At 33.7% G+C, this 27,156-nt stretch overlaps 1 protein-coding gene across 2 annotated transcripts; it reads right to left on the bottom strand.

Moving 5' to 3' along the window:
• Positions 1–1,065: 1,065 nt before the first annotated feature.
• GCA (grancalcin) lies at positions 1,066–27,156 on the bottom strand. Of its 2 annotated transcripts, none has more exons than XM_045558613.1 (8): positions 26,973–27,156; positions 21,770–21,943; positions 9,638–9,707; positions 6,592–6,635; positions 6,175–6,322; positions 3,535–3,648; positions 3,142–3,200; positions 1,066–2,470 (listed from the first exon to the last, which is right to left on the bottom strand). In XM_045558613.1, exons 1-8 carry the CDS (start codon positions 26,997–26,999, stop codon positions 2,453–2,455), a joined length of 654 nt encoding a protein of 217 aa, XP_045414569.1. In that variant the 5' UTR covers positions 27,000–27,156; the 3' UTR covers positions 1,066–2,452. The 2 variants fall into 2 exon arrangements, with proteins under 2 accessions (XP_045414569.1, XP_045414568.1); XM_045558612.1 differs by having other exon boundaries at positions 1,066–2,479; positions 26,973–27,155.

Genomic DNA, 27,156 nt, shown 5'->3' on the forward strand with positions numbered 1-27,156 from the left:
CAGGGTGTGAGTTATTCAGTACAAACTACCACACTATATTCACATTGCAGTCATGTGCATCATAAAACTATGTAATCTTTACTTTAGTAACAAATGTCTGTTTATATCAGTTATTTCTAAAGCATCAAAAAAACAAATTGTTTCAGTATTAAAATCCTGACAAAATATTCTCTATGCCTAATAGTTTTATAAGGTAGTCTAATGTAACCTGCCAAAGAACTGCTTGACAATTAAGTTGAATCCACATGGAATGCTAGTTTTGCTAGAAAAAGGGGTCTGTGGTCAAAAAGTTTGGAAAGCATTAGGTCAAATAAAATTAAACATGATTTTATGAACCTTGGGCTTTCACATGCTAACATACATTATCAAGTTCACCGAGGAAGGTGAGAATGTCTAAATTTGTTTGACCATGGAAACTCTGTCATAGGCCTCCTTGGAACATCTTCAACACATTAACTGCCATGTGAGTTGTGTTTAACTCATACTAGTTTTGAGCCTAGAGGCTCGGGAAGTATATATAACTCACACGTCTCTTTACCTTGGGAGCATGTAAGTCATACACAGAAAACAATAAAAAATAACAAATTTTTCCATTGAATTAGAAACAATCGTTTTGTTTTCAAAGTTTTTATTCAAAAATATTTTCACTGTGGCCCCAAGGAAAAAAATATTTTTTTCTAGTGTGGCAGTCAATGTGTTAAAAAAGAATGAATTAGAGGAGTGTGAAAAGAGTTCTAATACAAAGTGTCATCTGGCAGAAACTTGTATGAATCATATCACATGTAATTTTTAAAGTTTTACTTCAACTGTGAGGCTCCAAGTAAGGGAGATTATCACAGTTGACTTCAGAATAGTTCAGTGGCTTGACCATCTGTAATCTGGATGTTAAATCCCAGGTTGCTGAGTCACATTATCACCATTATTCGACGAATGACACACAATGGGTTTGCATTTGCTTTTCCCTACAACACTTCTAATTAGAATTCTGGTTTTTTAAATAGCTCAGTGTCTTCTCATATTATCAAATATATATTCATGAAAAAGAAACCCAGCCAGAAGACAAAATTATATGGATTATTTATTCACACATTCTTACAAAACTGACCAAGTAAATTTGACAGCAAACTATTTAAAATTATCAGTGTTAAAATGACTGTATATTTCTTCCTTTCTAGGATTTTTAAAAGTGAAAGTTGATTTAAAATTCTGTAAGTTTACTAATTTGGTCACTAGTCATATTAAAATTATGTCATTCACTTTTAGGCTGGAAGATATTCAGTTAAAGTGTAAGAAAAACTTGGGGTATTTTCCAAGAAAGAAGCTAAATTAATTATAACATCTTATTCCAGGGATCTTAAATGCTAAGGACCTGATGATTCGACTTAGCATCTTTCCATGGTGATATTAATACCACTCAGACATGTTGCTGTGCTGCCCCCATGCTCAATATCCCACATAATACAGACTCACTCGAAATACTTATTGCTTTACTAATGCCGAAACCACCAGCTAGCAGTTAATAATTCAAATGTAAAATTTCTGAACATTTAAGTAGAGTGGTTACTTAAAATTACTTCATTTTTTAACTTTGCAAACACTTAACATTACATATAAATACCGTAAAAATAACAAATTTAAATGTTGACATTTCATTAAAAATGTGTCATTTCCAAAAAATTTAGACTTAGAGAAAGATGCCATTTTAACCATATCTTCACTAATGAAAGAGAGTACAGACAGAAAAGCTATGTTTATTAAAAGATTTTTTTTCAGCAAAGACAATAAAACATATTGAAGAAAAATATATACTACAAAAAATAAATAAGAAAAAACAATGCCTCCTGCAGTCTTATTTCCCTACAGATTCAACTTAGGATAAATTTTTAGGACCTATAATTTTCTTCTTCACAGGCAAAGTCCAATAAGTTTCTGTTCTCTGATTCTGTGATCAAGGAATAAACCATATTACAAACATGGCACAAAATCCAGGCTTTCCCTTCTAGTTGACCCTCAAACACCAACAACTACAAACAAAATTTAAAAGTATAATTTATAACCTTCAGGTAAGTATAAATTAGTTTGATCTAGGCTTTCATCATTTGGCTTCTTATGCAATCTGTCTTTTAAATACATTCCTCTAGATGTATATTGTTAAAAATTAAGGCTAAGAAGTATTTATATCAATTATTCATATATCAGTATTTTACGACAATATGCAGATATTTGTAAAATGAACAACTTTTCCAAAAGCAGTAATATTCCAAATTAAAAAAAAAAAACTCTTTTATTGCTTTGAACTATGTGCCAAAATAAAAGCACACAGAATGGGAAGAGATGTAACAGGTAGGAAGAACATGGAAAAGCCGCAGAAGTTTTAATTTAAAATAGTCCAGTTCACTTCTTCCAAACAAAAGAATTCACAGTATTTCTTCGGCTTTCGAATTCTAGACATTCAAATTGCCATAGTGCCCTGCAAAAACTAATACATAGGTAAAATTATCATCCAGCAAAAATAAAATGGTTTTTAATTGTTTTTAATTCATTGTATTCCATAAAAACATTTTCATAAGATGGGAAACTTTAAGAATGTCCAAGGCTTATAATTCAGGCCAATACATACTATTAGGGTAATGTTGATCTCAGTTACAGAACTTTCATCAATAAATATAACAAAAACAAACCTTGAAACATTACAGTATATGTAAAATATAACTTTCCTATGGTTTCAAGTGAAAAAAAAAAACTGGAATCAGGTTAATAGCAACCATTTGAAATGATAAATGAACAGCTTTATAATCTGCCATAGAGTAAAATTTTCTCTCTCTCTTAGAAAAAAGTACCACAAGTAAACTACTCTTTATCAAAATAATGATAGTTTTGGCTCTTAGAAATGATTTGAAAGATGAACTCACAAAAAACCTGTAATAAAATTTAGAAGTATATTTAGATTTAATATACAGTCAAATTGGCTTGGTATTTGTACCAATACTGAATCTTATATTTGCATTAAGATGAAAAACACAGAAAAAGAATATGACCTATGAAATAAATTATTTACAGTATTGGTACCTAAGATCACTTAAATTTTTTTGATAACTAAGAACACATCTAAATATCAAAAACGTGAAGCAGAATACTCACATCATCATATATGAAATTCACAAACCCTTGCTGCAAGTGGTCTCTTCTCTTAAAGAAATCTTTAAACAAAGAAATTATTTTTATTATAATTTAAAATATATAGTCTCAAATATTTGGTGTCCCCAGGTATAAAAACATGAATAATTTCATATTCAATTAAGTCTTAAGTGATTTAATATCCCAGTAACTGAAATATGAAGAAAACGTGCCAAAACTGAGATATAATAATTTTTCACTATTTATATTCCTAAATGTTTAAAGCCTTAAAATTAATTAGATTTAATAATGAATAAAGGGAAGAAAAACACATTATAAATTTGCTAAAGAAAATGAAAGGCACTTTTCAAGAAAAATAGCTACATAATACTGTACTCAGTTTTAAATAGTCAATACCTGTCAATGCTCGAAGCTTTACACAGCAAGCAACGTAATCATCAAAGAAGATTCTGCCATTCTTGCTATAACGTTTAACAATAGCAGTTAATGTTTGAGGACTCAATCTATAACCTAAAAAAAGAGATTGATAAATTAAAACTTCTGAAACTAAATACCATAGGAACACTGCAAGATTGCTTTCTCATTGATGAAGTTGTAAAATAAACCTCAAAATATATTTGATAAAAATATATATTAGAAACAAAACACATTAATATTGAAATTTATCAGACAAAGGTTTCAATTATTAACACTGTTAAGTGGTACATAAATATCACAATTCTAGCTTTGTAATAGTCAAAGCCAAAGAAAAGAAAATATCTTCTTGTGAATTTATCATCTATTGTGATTGTAAAATAATACCTAGGGTATTTCATAAGTTTTAATGCTTCAATACTTTAATTCTTTAACTTTTTTATACTTCTTAAAGAATAGCAAAGCAAAGATTATTAGTGATTTGCTATCATTCAAATCCTATATTTCCTACTGAATATATTACCTGAAAGTGTCTTTTACAGCTACAGAAAATGTGAGGATTAACGTGGTTACTCAAAAGAGGAAGAAATAGAAAAATGTTATTCTCTTTTGTCCTATATTCTGTTTCTTCACACACTGTAATTATAACCACAGCCTCCTTACTATTTCACTAATTTCCTTGGTTCTTTGTTCTAGTCCTGTCCTCTCGAAAATTTTTTGATTGTGTACTTCTATCAGTAATAAGTTTTGATCATCCACTTCAAATATGTATGTTTTAAGTTAGTTTTAAATTCTATACATGTTTTACTATTTAATTACTTACATTTTAAAATACACATAAAATCTGAAATTAAGAAGAATTAAGAGATTAAAATGAATAGAAATATAAATTAATATATTCTATTTGCTGTACCCTTATGGATGGCCCTATGCAATTAATGAGATGTGTACACTTTACTATGGAGAAAACTGGCCTAGTATTATTGTCTATATATTACCGGATTCACAAATTTGGACAAATAACACTAATCCATTCAAAGGTGAAAACAATAAAAATAAATGCGATAAGAGAAAATTGTACGTGTAGCTATAATATAATTGTAACTCAGGAAACTTGCTAAAAGTAAATGAAATAAAGGTATAAATTGAGAGAAGTAGTAAAACATGCAAACTAATGTAATTTATATGCAAATATATTTTGAGCTTCCTATTAGAGAGTTATGCTCCAGATGTAGTATTAATAAAATTCCAAAGATCGACCCATAGTATTCTCAAAAATTTGAATATTTGTAAATATATAAAGATCTTAAGTATGAATAATCTGGAATGCCTCTTTTTTACATTCAGCTGCCCATTTGAACTCTCTTCGGAGGTTTTCTTCTTTGCAAAAAACTTTATTAATTTTCCAACATTAGGCTGAATTAAAGACCAAGTTTAATCCATTAGGTATTAAGGTTCTGTAATTGAACTATACATGTTCACATGGCCAAGACTATTCCTAACTACTAAACTGTGTATAAAACAAAACAAAAAAAGGTCACTAGTTTAACTTCTTTAAATTGTAATTTGAGATAAGCCCACTGGAATTGAGTTCAGATTTAAACTTTCAAAAAATTAATTTTTGTACAAATGTATTTTGTTTAGAAATCAATGTAACTAAAATCACAAGGGTAAAAACAATTAAGAAAGCTACTTAAAAGTACATTAACTGTAAGCAAATTAAACACCATTGTATATTTTCACTTTTTGAAAGAAAGTACACTAAGAACTTTAGCTTATCAAAGTCATGATGATAAAGTTAAATTCTTTTAAAATATTCTAAAACGCAGGGCCAGGCATGGTGGCTCACACCTGTAATCCTGGCACTCTCAGAAGGCGAAGTTGGGGGATCACTTGAGCTCATGGGTTAGAGACCAGCCTGAGAAAGAGCAAGACCCCATCTCTACTAAAAAATAAGAAAAAATTAGCCAGGTGTGGTGGCCAGCGCCTGTAGTCCCTGCTACTCAGGAGGCTGAGGCAGGAGGATCACTTGAATCCAGGACTTTGAGGTTGCTGTGAGCTAGGCTGACGCCATGGCACTCTAGCCCAGGCAACACAGCAAGACTCTGTCTCAAAAAAAATAAAATAAAATAAATTTTAAAAATAAAATATTCTAAAATGCAAACTTTCCATTGTGAGATATTTTTGTACCTACTATGTGTTCTGTACTATATAAGAAAAAAAGAAAAACCAAAAATATGGCTTTTTTTTACTGCTGATAAGCTGAACTATTATATAGAGACTCATGACTGATTAAAATAATCCTTTGCTTCCAAATTAGAGATCCTGCCAAGTTATGAAAAAATACAATAGAAGTGGTGAGTACTAACTATTAGAGAAATAAATATAAATATATGGAACAGAAGAAAATCAGAATGCATACATGTATGAAAGATCATCTTTTGAAAAAATTATAACTAAAATAGTTTTGTTAAGGTCTTTGATAACCTTGAAGCCAAACTAAGGAAGTGCTGGTGAAAAAATATATCCCTTTATTACTTAATAAGTTGAACCAACTAAGATTAATCTAATCAAAGAACAAAGACGACCATTATAGATTCTAAAGAATTTTAATATTCTTACCCATAACAGCAATGGCTTGACTCAATTCATGACGCTCTACTGTGCCACTTCGGTCTTGATCAATAGTCATGAAGTTTTGCTTCCAGGCACTAAGAGCTGCCCAGAGCTCTTTGAATTCATTAAATCCCATTTTTCCTGTGTAATCTCTCTGATAGTTTTATTAACAAAAATAAATTTTGATACCTGAAAGATCTGACTCAAAACTCCCAATCACTGACTAAAAATTTTTGTAGTTAGTCAAATTCAGCATATGAATAGATTTCTGTGTAAAAATAAGAAAGTCTGAAATTCAAACAGGATCTTAAAGTACTTTTAAATACTCTAGTTTCCTATGGTCATTTAAAACTAACAACTGGCTTAATATTCAGAAAGCAATTACTCTATGTTTTAGTATTTTCTATTTTTACTCAAGGATACATCCAACATGGCAATCATAATTCTGCAGGTTTCCAAACTGAAGGCTGTAAAACATATTCAGTATTTAAATTGCAGTCTGCCCAACTTTATCTATGTGAAATTATGATAGTATCTATTTTTAAAACAAAACATTTAAAAACTCCCCAAAATACACAAATCACCACAATCAACAAATTTTTATTGAATGTTAAGCACCCATTGTTAAAAAAAAATGACTAAAAGAAATTACTGACTTCAATCTATTCATATCTAGTAAGGGGATTAAAGTAATTAAACAAGCAGTTATAGGCTAGGCATGGTGGCTTAGGCCTGTAATCCTGGCACTTTGGGAGGCCGAGGCAGGAGGATCGCTTGAGGCTAAGAGTTTGAAACTAGCCTAGGCAACAAAGAAAGACTTCATCTCTACAAAAAAATTAAAAAATTAGCTAGGCATGGTGTAGCACACCTGTAGTCCTAACTACTCAGGAGGCTGAGTTTGTACTTGCTATGAGTCAGGCAGTGTGTTACATAATTTCACAAAAACATTCCAAACATATAATAGTCTCGATTTTATAAATGAAGAAACCGAGGCCCAGACAGTTAGTTTTCCAAGTTTATACAGCCAATTATTAAGTAAAACCATTAAGATTAGAGCCCAATGCTCCTTTGTAAAAAAAACTATCAGGGTCAGGGGTTACATGAGAAATTTATGAAATGGTATTTTATCTTTTTAACAAGTAAATAATATGTTTTGCTTAAAGTTATCTTGGCATACCTTCATAACGTGGGAGAATCTGAACTGATGGTAACAAATGGCAAAAATTGAATAAGCAAATAAGCAGATCTTCAATCTCAGAACAGGATTGCATATGTATAGATGAAATATTTTTGATGTGAGTAGAGAGATACACTTTTCAGGAAAGTTAACAGATTTTGACTTCCTCCCCACAGCCTATTAGAATGACCAGCAAACTGATTTTTAAGGCATAAACCTTTAGAGAAATAGAGAATGAGAGAGAAAACAAATGAACAAAATTTTGCAAGTTGAAAAGTTAAGTAACCTAGACCTGAAAAAAATGGATTCCCGAACTTGTAATCAGAAAAGCAGAGAAGCAATCTAGTTATCTTGTAAAAGACTCTAAATGCCTAAGAATCGGCAGGACTTCTGAAAATGGGTATAAAAGTGGAGATAAAAACAGAAAGATTGGCTGGCTGTCTATTTAAGGAGCATTTAAAGACCCAAATTCCCTCCCTGCCTGAATTCAGTTTGGTGGCTGCCATACCTACTTTCCCCAGCACCCCCAGCAGCAGTCTGGAATTTTACTCTCTAGAGAGGTCTGTGAACTGTAGGATACCAGGCACAGTCGAGATAAGGCTATCTATTAACAACAAGGCAATTAAATGGCAATTTATAAAAGACTTGAGAACCCGCAGGGTCCATTTCTCTTCCTTTCTAGGCAGAAGATCAACTGAAAAATCAGTCTACAAGGAAATCCCCAAATATACTGACACCCAGAGTTCCACAACAAAACTGCCCTGGCCAAACCATCACACTCTGAACCCTACGATCAACACCTAACCATGATTTCAGAGCTTCTAATCAGTATTTTAGTTAAATATGAGCAACAAAAAATCATCAGACAACTGAGAAAAGCACCTAACATGAAAGACAATCAAAACAAACAAAATGGGGAGAAAAACCAGTATAGAGAAAACTAATATTATACAGAAAGAAAAAACTTAAAAAATATATATTAATAGTCTCAGAGAGATAAGCAGAGACATCAAATCCATGAAAATGGAATAGAAGCTCCTGGATTTTAGAAACATGATCATGGAAATGAAAGACCCAATATAATGGAGTCAAGGAAATTTCCCTAAAAGTACAGAAAAAAAAGAGATAAAAAGGACAGAAAGGAAAAAACCTAGTGTGAATAAAAGGCATTTCAGAAAAAGAAAATAGAGAAAACATCACTGAAGAAAATTATCCAGACCTAAAGCAAAGGACTTTCCAGACTGAGCCCACTGAGTTCCCCACAGAACACAACCAGGCACTTCACTGTGAAATTTCAAAATACTAAGGAAAAAGATCTCACAAGTTTCCAGAGACAAAAAACAAATCACAGACAGGCAGGAAACAGAAAGATAAAGCAATGAGGGAAGCTAGAAACAATGGAGCAATCCCTTTAAAATTCCATGTAAAAATTATTTGTAACCTAGAATTCTAGACCTGGCCAAATCAACTGTGAAGGTAGAATAAAAACATTTTCAGACACAGCATAAGGTCTCAAAAATTTACCTACCATGACTTTGTTTATTAAGAAATCGAATGATATAGTTCATTAAAGTAAGAAAATGAATTTTAAAAAAGAGGACAACCAGAGATGGAGTAAAAGGGGGGAGATCCAACCCAAGAGAGGGGAAAGACAGCTCCAGAATGATGGTGAAGGAATGCCAGTATGTGAGCTATGCACAGAAACCAGAACACATCAGAAAGCTCTGGGATGATGAGAAAAGAATACTTGACAATTATTAATTTCAGGAAAAGCAAAAGGTTAAATAAAAAGTAAAGGTAATCATACATTATCACAAGACCAGCTATGAACAGCATTTAGACTGATTCACCTAACCAAAACTACTATGTAACTACACTGGAAGGATGGGAGGGTGGGAAGCGTTTCTGTGTAGAGTGCATGGACAGGGGTGAGTTTAAGGTCGAAAGTTAAATCCTAAGCTGCCGTAGCAGGAAATCAACTGATAGTCATTCAAACTGAACATTAATAGTGATAAAAACATGCCATCTTGAAATCTGGAAGAAAATTTCAAAAGAATCAGCTAAAAAGAGGTAAAAAATGATCTCCTCTATGGTTTGTGCTGGGGAGACAGCAATGACAATGAACAGTTATTTTCATAATAAGTTTTGCAGAATTATTTGACTCTTTAAACTATGTGCATGTATAACTGTGATACATTTTTTTAATATTTTAAGGATGGGGACAAAAAGGTTAGAAAATGAATTTCCTACTCCAATTTCAACAAAAGGCAAAAGAAAAAAAAAAAATCTCACGAGAATAAGTTTCGCTGATTCCAGACTGCGTCAAACATCTCTGAAGTTCTTCAGCATCCACTTCACCATCCTGTTTAAAAATAATTTTAACCTGATTATAATGTTCAGTTATATAAAAGCATATTAAAATGTTAATTGACTATTCTAGGCCAATCAAGAAATATGCATTCTTTAAAACATTACTCTGTAATCAACTACAAAATTCTAGAGATAACTTATTGACAACAAAGACATATTACCAAACATCATACAACATAAATAATTTCTTCTACTTCTGAAAAATAGCACAATCATCCTGTTCTATAATAGTTCAAAGTAATATCTTCTAAGAGTCACTGTAGCTCTACTTAAAATAGAAAAATGCCTAAAATGTGTTCAGAAAAGTCTCAAAAACTTCCCCATTCATGCCAGTTTCAGAGATTATTTATAAGAATACTGAAGCTTTAACTAGAAGGGGAAGATATCTTCTCCCCCCACCGTTTACAGCAATATTTTAGAATACCCCTGTATTTTGTTGCTACTCTTCTAATTATTGCCCAAACATTCTTGTTTGAACTTAATATGGAAATAAAATTTTTTTAATGCAAACAAGAAATCAAAACGGAAATGAATATTTTCATTTCGGTAGCACATACCGTTTTCTACAAAAACACAAAGTAATTCACTTGGAAACACCACATTCATGGCACAAATACGAAACAGCAGCTATGAGGAAGTGTCAAGGAGGCAAATTTAAAACATACTCTTCGTAAGAAACCCAAGAAACAAAAACTTGTACAAACTACTTCAATAAACATTATAAATACTCTATTTTAATGGATCTTTGGCAAGGAACCCCTTAGAAAAATTGCAGTGGTTCTAACAGAAATTGAAAAAAATACTGAGAAGCATTCTTCTCAATGGATGATCCATATAGTATCCCCTACCCAAAAGTGCCTAAGTGCTCCTTTCTCTGTCACATATATTTTTGACACCTTGCTTACTAAATTTTAAATTCTGTAGTTAGAAAATTATACTTTAAAAAAAATAGCCATATTTTTAAATTGGGGGGATAGGTTAGAATTTTTTTTCTCAAATTACAGAGACATTAGAGGGATTTTTTAGCATGTTTTATTTAACCAACAATTACCTACCTCCCTATTATAAGTCCTAAAGCAAGTGTTTCAAACCATTATTATATATCAGGACTTGTTTAAAAACTATGAATACACTTCTAACAAGTCCCAAGCAGAAATCAATAGTAAACCACCTTATCACTAAGTCTGATAGCTGCCACAATCAATATCCACCTCAGTGAAATGATGAACACAAATGTCAGATGTTGTCAGACTAGATTTTAAAAGATAATCTTTTACAAATTATTAAAATAAAAGCAAAGATATGAAATGGTTTTTTTCTCTTTTTAATTTAAAAAATACCTTCTAGTACACTGAGGGTAACATGTTTATACGTGTTTTTTCTTTAACTCTTAAGTGGGAAAATGGTATTCTATCTGAAAATTAAATTAATAAGAATTACTAAGCTTCATCTTTTTATTCTCATTTATAAAAATAATGCACTGTGTAGACAATAACCTCTAACTTAAAACTTTCTAGAAAAGAGAAATTTGAATTTACTAAAACTAGACCAATCCCATTAAAATGAAGGGAAATCAGTCGTGCATGGGCTGATATTTTCTGCTTAAGTATAAGCTTATTCTGTAACATTTCACACAAAAATACACTTAGCCCACAGAGAACATTTCTCTAAATTTTGTACTTCCAGAAAGACACTGAAGAAACCTTGAAGGATACAAAGACTCTTGTAGAGAAAGTACAAAGTTTATAGAGAAACCAAACTGAAAAAATTGCTGGCTCAAAAGATACACAGAAAAAGTCATTATAAATTTCAGATAAAGACTTTAAGAATTATTCTAGCGTCTTCACTAACTCTTTTCGAGTGGAATGGAAACTAAGAAACACATCTTACATTTTCTCTCCCACAAAACAGAACTTTAAATTCCATGTGTCAAATTTCTATCTCCTCATTTATCTGCAATGGCCCATGCCTCCTTTACCGCTGCTCTGCATGGATACAAAGTGGATGACAGTTTGCTTATATCTCTTGCACTTCAGAAGTAAATGTGGATTCTTCCTATGAAAAACTAAGTTTATTATTTTATCAGAGTTGAGAATTAAATGCTATAAAACTATAAAACTCAGGAAATTTTTCATGAAACTCTACAAAAGGCCCCAGAGCAGTTTAAGTGCTGATCTTTTATAAATCCTTCATCTTTTGAAACTTTTATGATAGATATGTCAAGTCATGGAAACATAAAATCTTCTCCCTCAAGTTACCATACTAAATACTTGGATTTACCTTCTAAAAACAAGCAGACTAAAATATGATAAAACTGGTCCATATTTTAATATACTACAAATATAAAATGGTCACATAAGCTGAATGGGCTTCATAGACTTAAGTAGGGTTGACACCATGGTGAGGCAAATGAGGTTGAGTGGTGCGAGCACAGGGTCACATTCTTTCTTTATGTAAAAATTGAATATACTGGTCATCACGGATTTTTTGGTTGGTATTAATTTTGATTTTTCAAAATATGACATTAAAGCATTATTTATCTCAGTGATTACTGAGTTTTTAAAAATTATCTTAAATTTTGCATCCAAGGCAAGTCCCTCTCCATTTGTCTTACTCCAGCCTGACCTTAAGTCACTTAGCAATATGACAGTACTTACAGGTTATGCTAAGAGTTTAGGTTAGTGGATCTTCAATGGCAACTAAGAAGGAAAATAACTATAAAAGAAAGACATATGTATTTCTCTAAATATATCTGAAGCCCATTTTGTTTTATAAAAACCATTTCTATTTTTATTAAATAAAAATATATGAAGCTAAATTATATGTATGAAATTCCAACACTACAGTGCATTTGGGTACATTATGTAAAAGCAAAAACTAGGAAGTAGAGGGAGAGCAGATCTGCAATAGGAGCAAGAATTTGCTTTTGAGGACTTCACATGACATTGGGATGTGTTTCATTGCTTGAATCCAGGAAGTAGAATGGGGCTCTGTACTTACGAAAGCAAGCAAAATCAAACCAAATGAAACTAACAAAATACACTGCTAACTTCTGCCTGAAGATATCACTTCTGAGAAGCAAAGCTTAGAAAGCAGAACTAGAATGTTAAACCAAGTTGCTCCTGACTTGCTGACGGGATCTGCAGTATCGACACTAGGCAGACCCTGAGCTATCATGAACTGTATCCTGAACACAATCCAGGTGGGAACAACCACAAAACCACTAGTTAGTGAAAGGGGACTTGGGGAGACGGAGAGATGACATGGAAGGGAACAGAAAGAGGGAAGGAGCAAATAAACAAAAACTCCACTTGAAATAACTTTATAAACCAAAATTCCAAAATATATGGAGAAATCTAAAAGAAATCAGCCAACAAAATAAACAATTTTAGAACAAATTCATGTAAGAAAAAATTACTTTTATAGAGCAGTCATTAAAACAAATATGTTAAGAAAATGGAGAGTGATAAATGAACAAATAACATCCACTCAGGAAGAATAAGAAATTCAGTGATTTAGGCCGGGTGCGGTGGCTCACGCCTGTAATCCTAGCACTCTGGGAGGCCGAGGCGAGTGGATTGCTTGAGGTCAGGAGTTCGAGACCAGCCTCAGCAAGAGCGAGACCCCATCTCTACTAAAAATAGAAAGAAATTATCTGGCCAACTAAAATATATATATAGAAAAAATTAGCCGGGCATGGTGGTGCATGCCTGTAGTCCCAGCTACTCGGGAGGCTGAGGCAGGAGGATTGCTTGAGCCCAGGAGTTTGAGGTTGCTGTGAGCTAGGCTGACACCACGGCACTCACTCTAGCCCAGGCAACAGAGCAAGACTCTGTCTCAAAAAAAAAAAAAAAAAGAAAGAAATTCAGTGATTTAATATTTCTTGAACAGCCTTCTACATGCAAACACAATTCGTTAGATGCACTAGGTATCAAACAGTGTCCAAAACAAAATCCTTGCCTTTACAGAGCTTCCATTTTAATAGTGGAAGAGTGATAAAGAAAAAATTACATCAGATGGTAGTAAGTTGCTAAGGAAAAAAATAACAGCAGGGTAAAGGTGATAAAGTGTGTGAGCATGAGTGCTGTGGAGGAGCATGAAGAGGCAAGTGCTATTTTATAGAGACGTGAAGGAAAGCCTCACTGATGAGATAAAGTTGAGAAAGATCTGAAGAAAGTGAAGGAGCAAGCTATGCTGATATGTGAGGGAAGAATGTTCTAGACTTCATCTGTTCTATACATTAACCATGTAGTCCATGGAACACTTGAAATGTAGCTAGTCCAAATTAAGATGTTCTGTAAGAATAAAATATACATTAGATTTCAACTATTTAGTAACAAAAAAGTAAAATATAATTAATAATTTTATGTTGATTACATATTGAATAAAATGTTAGTATTTTTTATATATTGGGTTAAATAAAATATATTACTAAAATTAATTTCACCTATTTCTTTTTATTTTTTAAAATATGCTACTTGAGACTTTAAAAATATATGTGTATATTCCTGCAGATACAGGATTGGAAAAAAAAAGAATAAAAAAAAGTATTTTTTTGAAAAAATAGAAATAAAAAAAGTTTAAAAATAAAAAGACAAAAAAATAAAATAAATATATATATGTGGTTTGCATTTGTGGCTTGCATTATATTTATTTTGGACAGGACTGTTCTAGGCAAAGAGAACAAATACAAAGTCCAGAAGATACTCTTGCTAATGTTATTATATAATCTTCACCTATTCACTTTTAGCACTTCTTTCTATCTATTGTTATCATTTCCTACATGTCTTATCTCCCTGACTAGGCAGATATCTTCTAAGTTAGTGTCTGAGTTTCATTCATCTTTGCATTTCCAGGCCCAAAGCACCGTATTTACTACAAAGAAATTAGTTGTTCGGCTAACATTTCTGACTGTGGCCATGTTCACTTACTACTTCAGAAGGTTGAATGTACTCACCATCAAATTGGTTTCACTGATCATCACCTAAGAGCACATTTAGGAATAACACTGATTGGGTGTCGGGCAGATGTGGGGGTGGAGGGGATGGGTGTATACATATATAATGAGTGCGATGTGCACTGTCTAGGGGATGGACGCGTTTGAAGCTCTGACTGGGGGTGAGGGGCAAGGGCAATATACATAACCTAAACTTTTGTATCCCCACAATATGCTGAAATAAGAATTTAAAAAAATATTAGAATTTCTCACAGAAGTGTAGATTACATTTAAAAATCTAAAATCTAATATAATTAATGAAACTATTTTATAGATGCTTTGTACAGAATTTTTGGAGTTAGGAAAGCAGACACAACAGCTTTCCTAGAAGTTATTCATTGATGTTGGAAAGCATTCTCCTAGCACACTACTTCATAAATGTTAGGAAAACACGTTATCTTAATTGACTGATAAATATGCAATGTCTTCCTAAACCATATGGAGAAAATCCAAGTGACCTTTTTGGATTTCTTTACCTACAGTTGAAGTTAATGATCAGATAAACTATATAGTTGACTACCCTCAACTAAATTAGGTAGCATTAGTAGTAGAAAACTGCATTTTCTTTTTTTTTCTTTTTTTCTTTTTTTTTTTAAGACAGAGTCTCACTGTCATCCTGGGTAGAGTGCAGTGGTGTCATCATAGCTCACTGTAACCTCAAACTCCTGGGCTCAAGTGATCTTCCTGCCTCAGCCTCCCAGCCTCCCAAATAGCTGGGACTATAGGTGCGCACCACCACACCCGGCTAAATTTTTCTATTTTTGGTATAGACAGAGTCTCACTCTTCCCCAGGCTGGTATTGAACTCCTGACCTCAAGTGATCCTCCTGCCTCGGCATCCCAGAGTGCTTAGGATTACCGATGTGAGCCACTGTGTCTGGCCTGCATTGTCTAATTAAATAATAAGAGCCTCAGGTAAATAATAAAAAATCAGTTGCTATTGGTTAGGCTGATAGGCCTGATATGATAACCAAGTTCAAGTCCTATTTGTTCAGTTACTCAATCTGAGTTTCCATTTATTTCTCTATAATACAAAAGTATTATCATTCCTTCCCCACAGAGTTGCCGTATAGAAAAGTGGAAGCAGTGTAAACACGTTAAAATCCTTGGTATTAGCTGGGCGCAGTGGCTCACATCTGTAATCCTAGCACTCTGAAAGGCCAAGGTGGGAGGATCACTTGAGCTCAGGAGTTCGAGACCAGCCTGAGCAAGTGTGAGACCCCATCGCTACTAAAAATACAAAAAATTAGCTGGGCATCCTGGCACACACCTATAGTCCCAACTACTTCGGAGGCTTAGACAGGAGGATCGCTTGAGCCCAGGAGTTTGAGGTTACAGTGAGCTATGATGACGCCACTGCACTCTAGCCAGGGTGATGTAGCGAGGCTGTCTCAAAAAAAAAAAAAAAATTGGTATTATTGAGATGCATGTGTGTAGGGGGTTTGTATAAAGGCAAAAAAACAGAATTTACCCAAATCAGCTAATGACTACATCACTACTGTTTAGAAAACTTCATCCTATAAATATGAGCACTGCAGAAATTTTTAACTGGACATTTCTTACAGAGCATCATTGATTATGAGGCCCACCATAAAAGAATACAGATGCAGATGTGAGTTCAGTAGTTCGGTTCTAGATCCAGAATGTACAAGTCTAATATTACAACCTGATGCCTCAAAGCTAGGTAGAACTCAACATATAAAAGAATGTAGGCTAAATATTTAGACTAAAAATTGAAAATGGTATAGTCAAAACACTTATTGAATGACTAATATATTCTTAATACCTATCTGACATGTAATAGAGTGTATGACAGGGGAGTTTATTCAAGAGCACAAGACTGGGAAATTTAAGTGAACTATCAAATAGTACAAACAGAGCAAATTTATTGCTGACAATTATAATGCTGAAATAGTTCAGATGTAAAAAAAGTCTTCAAACATATATGGCCATTTCTTATGTTTTAAATTGTAATTTTATAAAATGGATTTATTGTAAAGGCAAATAGAGATAACCAACTTATTCCCAGTATTATACCATTTAACAGTTCCTTACAATAAGAATGGCATAATAAATGTAACAGGATTGCATTTAGCTGCAAAAAACCAGGAAATAATATTAAAGAGGCTTAAACTAATAAGGGTTTATTGTTTTATACAAGAAGTCTAGGACTAGACAGAACAGGGCTGTATGACAACTTAAAGATGTCATCAATCTCTACATTTTTCTACATTCCCCATCCATAGGCCTTTATCTCAAGCTTACTGCCTCAAAGTCACAAGATGGCTGCTGAACCTCCACACCTCAAGTTTCCTTTCCAGGCAGGAAGAATGAAAGAGCTAAAGCTTGTTCCCAGCAACGCTTTTCATATTTGGAAAAGAAAGGCATCCTAAACAAAGTGCGTGTAGATGTCAATGGCTGATCCTATGGCACATGGCTACCTTTAGTAGCTACGAACGTTGTCTGGAATGGTGAGTATTATGGTTTTCCAGCATTTACCACAGAAGGGAAAAAAGGAGGCTGTAAATGGAATTAGGGTAGTCAAAACAGAATGCTGCCATATATAAGAATCCAATGTATGTCCTGTATTCCTAATAAACACTCAGCTGGATGAATAATGAATGAAACACATTATCAATGTTTGATGAAATTCTACCTACTTCAAAATCCTTCTTGACCATTATAAAAGAGATGTGGACTATAAGTAAAACTCAAGAGTAAATTTCTGTCTCTGCCCATTACTCTGATATTTGAACCTCCATTTTCTACCCTTTTCTTTACCTTTTCCTGATCTGTTTTACCAGCAAGTCTCTCCCAGAACCATCCACAAACTACAAATCTCCTTTTAAATACTCTGCCCCAACTTCCTCAAGGTGACTTACATGCAGATCTCTTGTTTCTGAATCCTCTCTGGCCCACAGTTTCCATGCACCAACCCACTGTATTCTGTAGATATAGAAAAGCTTTCATTTTCCCCTTATACTGTTAACTATATAAATGAAATATATCAAGAACAAAATATACACCTTAGGAAGACAGTGCTCCCAAATTTCTCATTAATACCCACAACTACGTTAGTTCATTAGTCTTCTAAGAAATTTTGAGTGAAAAAAACACAGATATAACAGGTGCTACAATACATACTAAAGTGGTAATAAAAGACACACTCATTTATTTTGACAGTAGGAGAAAAACTCTAATACACCTTCTTTTTAATTCTCTAATGTATCTGGAATTAATGATGATGAATGGAATGGGAGGAGGTTCTAAATTTATTTTTAGAGTCTTGATACTTCTGGTTCCAAAATGGTGGTGTAGATGCAAGCTGGCTTCACTTCGCCTGACAAGAGAAAATAAACACAAAAACAAATATACAGTGCCAAGATTATCACCAGTAATATCCCGTAACTCAAATATGAGAATGAGTCAGTTCCCAAGGCCACAGAGATGAGAAAAAATTCCTGGAAAATGGCAAGAGAATTGGATTTCTATGTCCATAACACCCCTCCCCCTTATCTGCCCAGCACCAAGCCTGGGGAAAATTTCCCTGGACACTCAGTTTCTACACTGGAAAAAGGGAGATCGAGGTGGACAAACATCTTTTCCATCATCTTGGGACCCCTGGCAAGGAACTTGTCCATGCATCAACCCAGGGAAGCATTTGTGAGTACCCGAAGGGAGAAACATCCCTGAGGACAGCTAGAGACAAAGATGGGAGGTGGGACTAACATCACCAGCCCTGGAAACTCTGCTCTATAACTCAGCCAAAGGAGATGTCAAATCAGAGTGGCTGTTCAACAGCACTATGCTGTAAAAGATACGTCCCACAGGACCCCTGGGCATGAACCCCTGGCCAGGCTTTCCCAACTGCTGGGATATGCCCTTTGGGATCTCTCCCACTGGGACAGGCTGTGTCCCAGTAAAGGTTAATGGACACCCCAATCATTTACAAGAGCTAGGCAGACCTGGGTTTAAGGCGCCATCTAGTGGCAAAAAGGAAGCAATGACCTAGCAGAAGAAAAAAATAAGTTCAACAGGTAAATTACAAAGAATCTCTAGGCAAACATACCCAATAAAAACCAAAACAAGGCAGGAATAAATAACTAATCCTTCAATGCAAAGACATAGACGTAATTCACCAGAAAAAAGAGCGAACAGGGAACCATGAGCTCCCCAAACAAAGCAAGAAACTAGTGTGTGACCCTAGCAAGACAGTCTTATATGTGAGCTCTCTGATGAAGAATTCAAAATATCAGTTTTAAGAAAACTTGGTGATTTCTAAAATAACCCAAGTAAGTAAATCTGAAAATTATTAGAGAAATTTAACAATGAGATTGAAATAATAAAAAAACACAAAAATTGCATAAACAAGAACTATTATTTCCTGAACTGAACAATTCATTAGAGAATTTTAACAACAGAATGGATCAAGCAGAGGAAAGAATCAGTGAGCTCAAAGACAATGTATTTGAAATTGCACAGAGGAGAAAAAAGAATAAAAAGAAACAATCTCCTATAAGATATAGAAAATAACTTCAAAAGACCAAATCTAAGACTTACTGGTGTTCAAGAGAAAGCTGAGCAAAAGCATGCGGTATAAAGCTTATTCAAAGAAATAATAATAAAAAAATTGTCAAAACTTGAAAAAGATAAATATCCAGGTACAGGAAGATCAATAAACACCAAACAGGCCAGGAAGGGTAAGGGGGAGGAAAGCATGAAGAGAGGTTGATTAATGGGTACAAATATACACTTAGGAGAAATAAGACTTGGTATTCAATAGATCAGTAGGGTGACTATAGTTAATATTAATCCATTGTTCATCTCAAAATAGCTAGAATGGAATAATCTGAATGTTCCTAGTGTAAAGAAAAGATAAATATTTAAGGTAATGGATATCCCAATTACTCTGATTTGATTATATGCATAGATCAAATTATCACAAACCAAAATATGTACATCAACTATTATATATCAATAAAAAATTAAAGAATAAATATATTTTTAAATAAATTGTTAATCAGTTATTTCAGGATAGTTAATTTAAGAATTCATTCTTTCCCCATTGATAAATGAAATGCTATCTTCAACAAATCCTGATTCAGGGGTAAGTTTCTGGGCTTCCTGCTCTTCTGTATTTTATTGGGTGTCCAAAAAGTCACCATACATAGGGAAAATGGGAAACTGTAGCTAAATGTACCTTTATTTACAAAATATTCATTACAAAATTTTTCCTCCATACATTTTTTCTTCCTTTTTTGTCCCCATACAAAGAAAAACTTTTATAAAACTTTGTAATGAATATTTTGTAAATAAGGTATATTTAGATGCAATTTCCCATTTTCCCTATGTATGGCGACTTCTGGGACACCTGTATATTTATTTTTCATTAGGATCATACTGTTTTTATTATTATTCACTTATATTTTATTATGATTTAATTTTTATTCTCAATGACACAATCTACCAGATAAACTTTGGAATCACTTCAGAGAGTGCCAAAAAATAAACCTCTAGGAATGTGATTCATATAATACATTTTTTATTAATTTGGAAGAAATTGACACTTATTGTATTCTTTTGGATCTCAAATATTTACTCACTACTTCTTTTATGTTAAATACAACTAATAACTCACACAAATGGGTATAATACGTACTCTACTTCCTTAATTTCACTTGCAATTTCACATAAAATAATGTTTATAAAATTGCATTAAAAAGAGTAAAATTGTGGCATAGTGTTACAGATATGTAGGAGCAAAAGAAAAAACTTCACCTGACCACAGTAATCACATATCATCACTAACAATACACCCACAGAATTCACGTACCTGAATTGGTAAGCTCATACTTTCCTGTTGGTCACAATAAAGTCAGCCTTTTAAATATTTGTTCAAATTTATCAGAAACGAATAACATGCTAATATATACTGTGCCATTAATATAATGTTTCCTTTAATTTTTAATTAAAAATAGAAAAATAAATCCCAACATGATTATTTTGATAATCTGTTTAGAAAATTCACCAACCATATAAAATCAAAATTACTATAAATGACATAACTTCATCTGTGGAAAAAAATATAATCTCTCAACTTAAATTTATGATTTTTTGAAATGATTTCCTATCATACTGTTTAACATAATTAGGGGTTTTAACTGAAACTTTTTTTTAATGTGATTGATGCCCAAGTTAAAATTATTGTTCCTTGGAATACTAATTTTTCAAAAAATCTCTTACCTTCCCTCATATTTCCAATACTCATCAAGGGCATTCAGACTAAATATACTTAGCTTTGCATTAACAATTACTCAAGGAGAGTATGATGCTTCTAAATGTCAAACACAGTGAAGGAAACGAAAAGATTTAAGTGATAGGAAAAAAGGTGATTCAAAAGAATACTATAAGTTTTGGTGGAGTATTTAATTACTAGTAAAAGGAGTACTTTATAGAATAAAGTCAGCAAGGGAAGCACACTAGCTTAGAAAGAATCAGATTTTCCCATTATAAAAAAATCGGTTTCCTCTTTTCGTCAAATCAACAATGTGTCATCAGACATAATACTAACAGACCTTGTTTTTTTTTTTAGAGACAGGGTCACACTCTGTTGCCTGGGCGAGAGTACAATGGCATCACAGTTCACTGCAAATTCAAACTCCTAGGCTCAAGTGATCATCCTGCCACAGCCTCCCAAGTAACTGGGACTACAGGCATGTGCCACCATGCCCAGCTAATTTTTCTATTTTTTATAGAGATGGGGTCTCACTATGTTGCTCAGGCTGGTCTTGAACTGGCCTCAAGCCATCTTCTCATGTTGACCTCCTCTCAAAGTGCTAGGATTAGAGATGTGAGCCATCGCACTTGGCCTAACAGACTTTTAAAAATGAAATAATTATGACTAGCCTCATTTTTGATCTCTGGAAGAAATTAGTTTGAGTTTAAAATATAAATTTTATGCACATTTAAAATGATACACTAAGTAAAATAATTGACATTTCTTTTAAATAACAGTAATTTTTTAAAATTACTATTTGTACAATAAATTAAGCATCTCACCTGTCCAGCAACAGCAGTGAAGTAAGTCCATATGGGGTCAGCATCTGAGGAATAACTGGCTGAATATGTGGGGTACCCAGAGTACCCACCAGAGAGCATGTCTGGAACTGTTCCTGGCATTGGCTGTCCCATTTGCATCGGCATTCCTGGCATCTGACTGCTAAAATTTCCAAACTATAAGAGTGAAAAAGGAGAAAGTTAATAATATAAATATTACTTATTATCACTAAAGCTGGTTTAAAAGAAAATATTACTAGAAGTCCATTAAAAAGTAAAAAATAAAAATAGTTACTAAGAGCTTTCAAACTTAACTATTACAAAAGCTTTAACTACAAAACACTAGATGACTTACAATAAGACATAACTAAATTCATTAACATGTTATCCAGCATTAAAAGAAAAATCTCTAGCCTCTAAGAACTTAAATCTAAGAGAAAAACATGAGGCACAATTTTAAGAAGTGTTTACCATCATCATCACTGAAATAAATAAAAAGTAAGAAATACAAGATTTCACCTGTACTAAAATGAAGAAGTATACCTAAAGACACAAACCTAGAAGAATACATGATAAATACAGTAACACTATGACCTAGTCATGGGAACGTATTTAGAGCTGAAACACCCTCTCCACCAGAAAAGATTTATTTTTTAAAAAGCAAGATGACAATTAAAAGATCAATATAGTGATAATTCCAACCACAGTCCTCTTCAAAACTAGTAAGAATAATAAGAATACCAATAATTATAATTAGTAGCTAATATTTATTGAGGGCTTTTATATCCCACCCACTATTCTAAATACTGTCTATTATATTATTTGATTTTCCAGCAACTCTAGGTATCAACAACTTCTAACAACTGAGGTATCAAAGTATTACCTCTTTTTTGCAGTTGAGGACCTGAAACTTCAAGACATTTCCTGAATTGGTCAAGGTCAAGTAGTTAGTAGGAAGTAGACCATGTATTCAAATACAGTCTGACCCCAAAGGCTTTACATCTATTTATTTCCTGCTATGGCTATGGTTTCTCTCTTCTTTTCTTTTCACTTTGAGACTTGGTACCCATTTTTAGTATTACTATAACACCTTAGAATGGTATTTTACTCAGCAATTTTAAGAGTCTGGAGGCGGAAGAGGTATCAATAGTGTTCATTATTCCATTTTGAACAAAAACCTTCTTGATCTGAATCCTTGAAGAACGAGCAGAGATTGCCAGGAGGAGAAAGAGATTGCCAGAAAGAGAAACAATTACAAGAATGTAACATAAGAGTCTACAAGCAGTTTGAATAGCTGCAGCACAGGATGTGGTAAGGACAAAGCAAAGAAGAAATATTGAGCTCTAGGAAATACATTCAAGGAGGTGATCAAAAACTAGATTATGAAGCAATGAGGTATGAGAAAGGAAACAGTAAACATTAAAACTGAATATATTAGATTAAAAATCAAAAATAATTCTTGAAAAAAGAATAGAGACTGACCAGCAAAGCATATGTCAATTTCAGAAATAAAAAAAGAAAAAGGGTATATAACCACAAATAGAAGTTGGAAGAAATATACATCTATTTATATTTAATATTCTATAAACAAGTATATATTATATTATATACAAATAAATGCAATGAAAACCTTTATACCAATACATTTGAAGTGGGATAGATGAATATAAATGAAATGGAATTTATAAAATTATTTAATATATAAATTACAAAAACTGGCTGAAGGGAAAAAATGAACCCTATTTCTAATAATGGCAAGCTAGGATAATTTGTCTGCCCTAACACTGAAAATAAGTTCCATAAAATAAAATTTTTATATCACCTTAAGAGCACTAACAGGAAAAAACTTCCAGGCCATTATCTGGGGATGTCTAAACCCAGAGGTAAAAGGATTAGTAAAATTCCCAAGGCAGTTTTGCTCTGAGAGCATGTAGCAGTAACAAATACCTGGGCTTTGGTTCCTAGGCCTGCAAAGGCATGGAGAACAATCAAGGCCTAGGATGTATCCAAGAATTTAAATTTAAGGCTTACTGGAGACCTTCTTCACCTTAAGCTTCAAAGAAAACTGAAAAACCTTTTTATGAAAAGAGAGGACAAACTAAATATAAACACATTAGTGAAAAGCTAATATAGAGATGGTGCCAAAAGACTGGCTGTGGATCCTCTACTGTAGCGTCTCCATTTGTGCCATGAAGGATAAGCACAACTTGTTTTTTTATGAAAGTCAGGCAAGCAGCATTATATGAAGAATCTGTCCCTAGGAATAACCTTCAACGTTATCTTCCCTTCCTGATTTGCAGAATTAACTTTCCCAAATGCAACAATCTGAGATTAAAGATGGTTGCAAATTCTTTACCACCCATCCCATCCAAAAGCAGAGACTACTTCTCCACTCTCTTGAATCTGGGAGGGGCACGTTTCAGCTTTATCATGTCGGTTCCAGGCTTAAGATTTTATGAGGACTGGCGGTATTCTCTCTCTTAGAACATGGCCACCATGCTATGAAGCTGAAGTGCCATATGGAACAGCCCATGTGGAGGAGAAATGGGGCCCTGGACAACAAGTTTAAGTTTAAAAACAGTTTATATAAATTCAAATTTCAAGTTGTTTTCTTGAGAGTTTCAAAGGAGTTAAAAGTGATCATTAGATCAACACATCATTGTTATTACTTGGTAATCTGATAAGGAAGGCTTGAACAAAGTGTCAGGTATGTCATTTTCTTGCTGGTTTGCATGTTTTTCAATCTTTGGTATTATCCTTGATCCTCAGTTTTCTTCCCAGAAATTTTCAAACTACTTATTCTTTTTGTGCGAGTTATTTTAGTTAAAACTAGATCATATAATCTATAACCTTGGAGAACCCTGCACATATAAACTGTAATAAGTCACAATAGGCTGAAATGAAACAAGTGAGAGGCCAAGGTATAGAACTGCACCTCATCCCTCAGGATACCACCAGGACCACATGTTGGTATTCTTCAAAGGTTTTGCTTCCCTCTTTTTAAAAGAATTTTGAAAAAGTATATACCTTTTCCCATATTTTATGTTGATATATAAAGTTTTTATTGTAAGTTTAAATAGTTATAAAGAATGCAATGCCTAACATATTGTAAAATTGACGTTTACAAAGAAAGTTTTGCAAAGAAAGTATCCTTTGTCATCTACATACAATAACAATCTGATACTTGCTCCTTTCCAGTTTTAAAAAGACATGAAAAGGCTCTTCTGTAAAATTTACAAATTTTACTATTTGAACTTATTTCTTATTCTATTTCTTCCATGAATATCTTATCCCTGTAAGATTTTTATGCGTAAAATGTATTTTTATGCTTAAAAATACTGATGACCTTAATATATAATATGTACAATAAAAATATGTACATAAATTAAAATTTTAGGTTTTATTTTCTGTACCCAAAATGAGAAACAAAGAAAAAAAACTTCCTTTAGATTGAGTTATAATTTTTATTTATATATAATTAGTAAAAAAAGAATAACATAATTTAGGTAAACATTAAACAAGAAAGTAAACATTTGTTGGAAATGCATCCTCTAAAGAGATGAATCATGTACTTAATTAGATAAAAATATACTATCAAAAGAAATGTCTAGTAGCTAACGTTTTATATTTTGACAGAAGAATGTAAGAAACTATAAGATGCAGATTGACTATAATGAATGTGATTTATAAAAGTTTTAACTATGTCATTAATATACTACCAGTAAAGAAATCATGTAAGTTTTATCCCTAAATTTTATCCAATGTATCTTATAATATATCCATTACATTTTTAAAAAATCAGTGTCTCTAATCTATATTGCTTCAGCTATTTGAGGGTACTTTTCTTTCCAGCTACTAATGATGAGCAGGAGATCAGCTGAAAAGAGATCAGTTGCTTATGTTTACAAAAATGGAAAAGGGTATTTAAATGTTCAAGACACATACAAATATTTTATTTATTCTCTTGTGGAACTCTCCATCAAATATAAGCAGGCTTTGACAAAAGTGGGGATAAGGAAGTAACAAATTCTTTGATTGAATGAAAATGTCTCACCACCCCACTCTACCATATATACGAATTCAGAGCATCCCAAAAGCAGTAAAAACAGCACATTTCTAAAGCAAGCTTCAACCAAATGAAAATATGTAAAAGGTAGGGAAATTTTTAATGCCCCATGGGTTTACGCTATCTTGACTAATCTTTGAAAGAGGCTTTACCTTCCTTAGGTACCTTAAACTTTCTTCGTAAACTTAAGAACTGATGTGGAGTAGAATTATAAAGTGGCAGTGCCAGAGGAAATTCAGGCAAGTTTTCAAGCAAATCAATTTTCATTACGTTAAAAAAATAAAAAATCCCACGTAGTCCCAGGGGTAGGAGTAACTCGTTTGAAGACCACAATATGCCAATGTCAAGTTCTATGTTAAAATTAGTAAAGCACATTTCCCTTTTGGGGTAAAAACAAATAGAAATAAAAATACAAAATATGTTATCTTCTACCTACACACCAATGGATCATCCTGCACTCCCACTTTGTTAACACAAAGTCTGCTCACCCTCCTTTGGAAATCACTGACATCAACACTAAAGGTCTGGATCCCTTTCTAAAAAGAAGGGGCTAGCCACCAGGATACTACTTTTACAACTTCCAACTCTCAAAGGTGATGCAGGATAAATAGTTAAGAGTAACCTTCCTCGCATGAAAAAAAAAATCTAGAAAAACCGATTGTCTTTGGAATAACAGTGAAGATTAGGAGACAGAGTATACCTTAATTTATTCATTAGCAACTTAAAAAAAAAAAAAACAAGAAGTGGTAAAAAAAAAAAAAATTTCACAGAGGATCTCTACCTAAACTGACTCGGGTGGGGGTGGACCACAAAAGATTACTGCAACAAGAATTAGGACAGTTTGTTTCTCCATTCCAGGAAATAAATTTCTAAACACACATCACTCCCTCGGCTCCACAAGGACGATGCTTAGCGCCGTCCTCAAGGACCGAAACACCTGCGGTTCCACGTTCAGCCCAGGCTCAAGGGCGCTCGACCCGGGCCCCGGCTCCAAACACCCCGCGGAGCGCGAGCGCCGCCGGGCACCAGGCTCCGACTGCGAAAGCAGGAGCCGAGGGCGGACCCGGTACGTTGGCACCGCCCCCAAGGGGCGCCACACCCAGGTAGGGCCAGGGCCACGGGGATGCAGCCAGGACTCACCCCTCCTCCATATCCCGGGTAGGCCATGACGAGCGGAGTGAGCGTCACCCTTCAAGTCCGCGTCCGCCCTGCAGGGAGAAAAGCACAGGCGCTGATGCAGGTGAAGCCGAAAGACGCACTGACAGCGCGGTGCGCTCCTCGGAGCCCGCCCCCTCGCACAGCCCAGCCCCGCCCTGCCGGGGTC

This window comes from Lemur catta, chromosome 8 (genome assembly GCF_020740605.2).
Source record: "Lemur catta isolate mLemCat1 chromosome 8, mLemCat1.pri, whole genome shotgun sequence".
Taxonomy (NCBI): Eukaryota; Metazoa; Chordata; class Mammalia; order Primates; family Lemuridae; genus Lemur; species Lemur catta.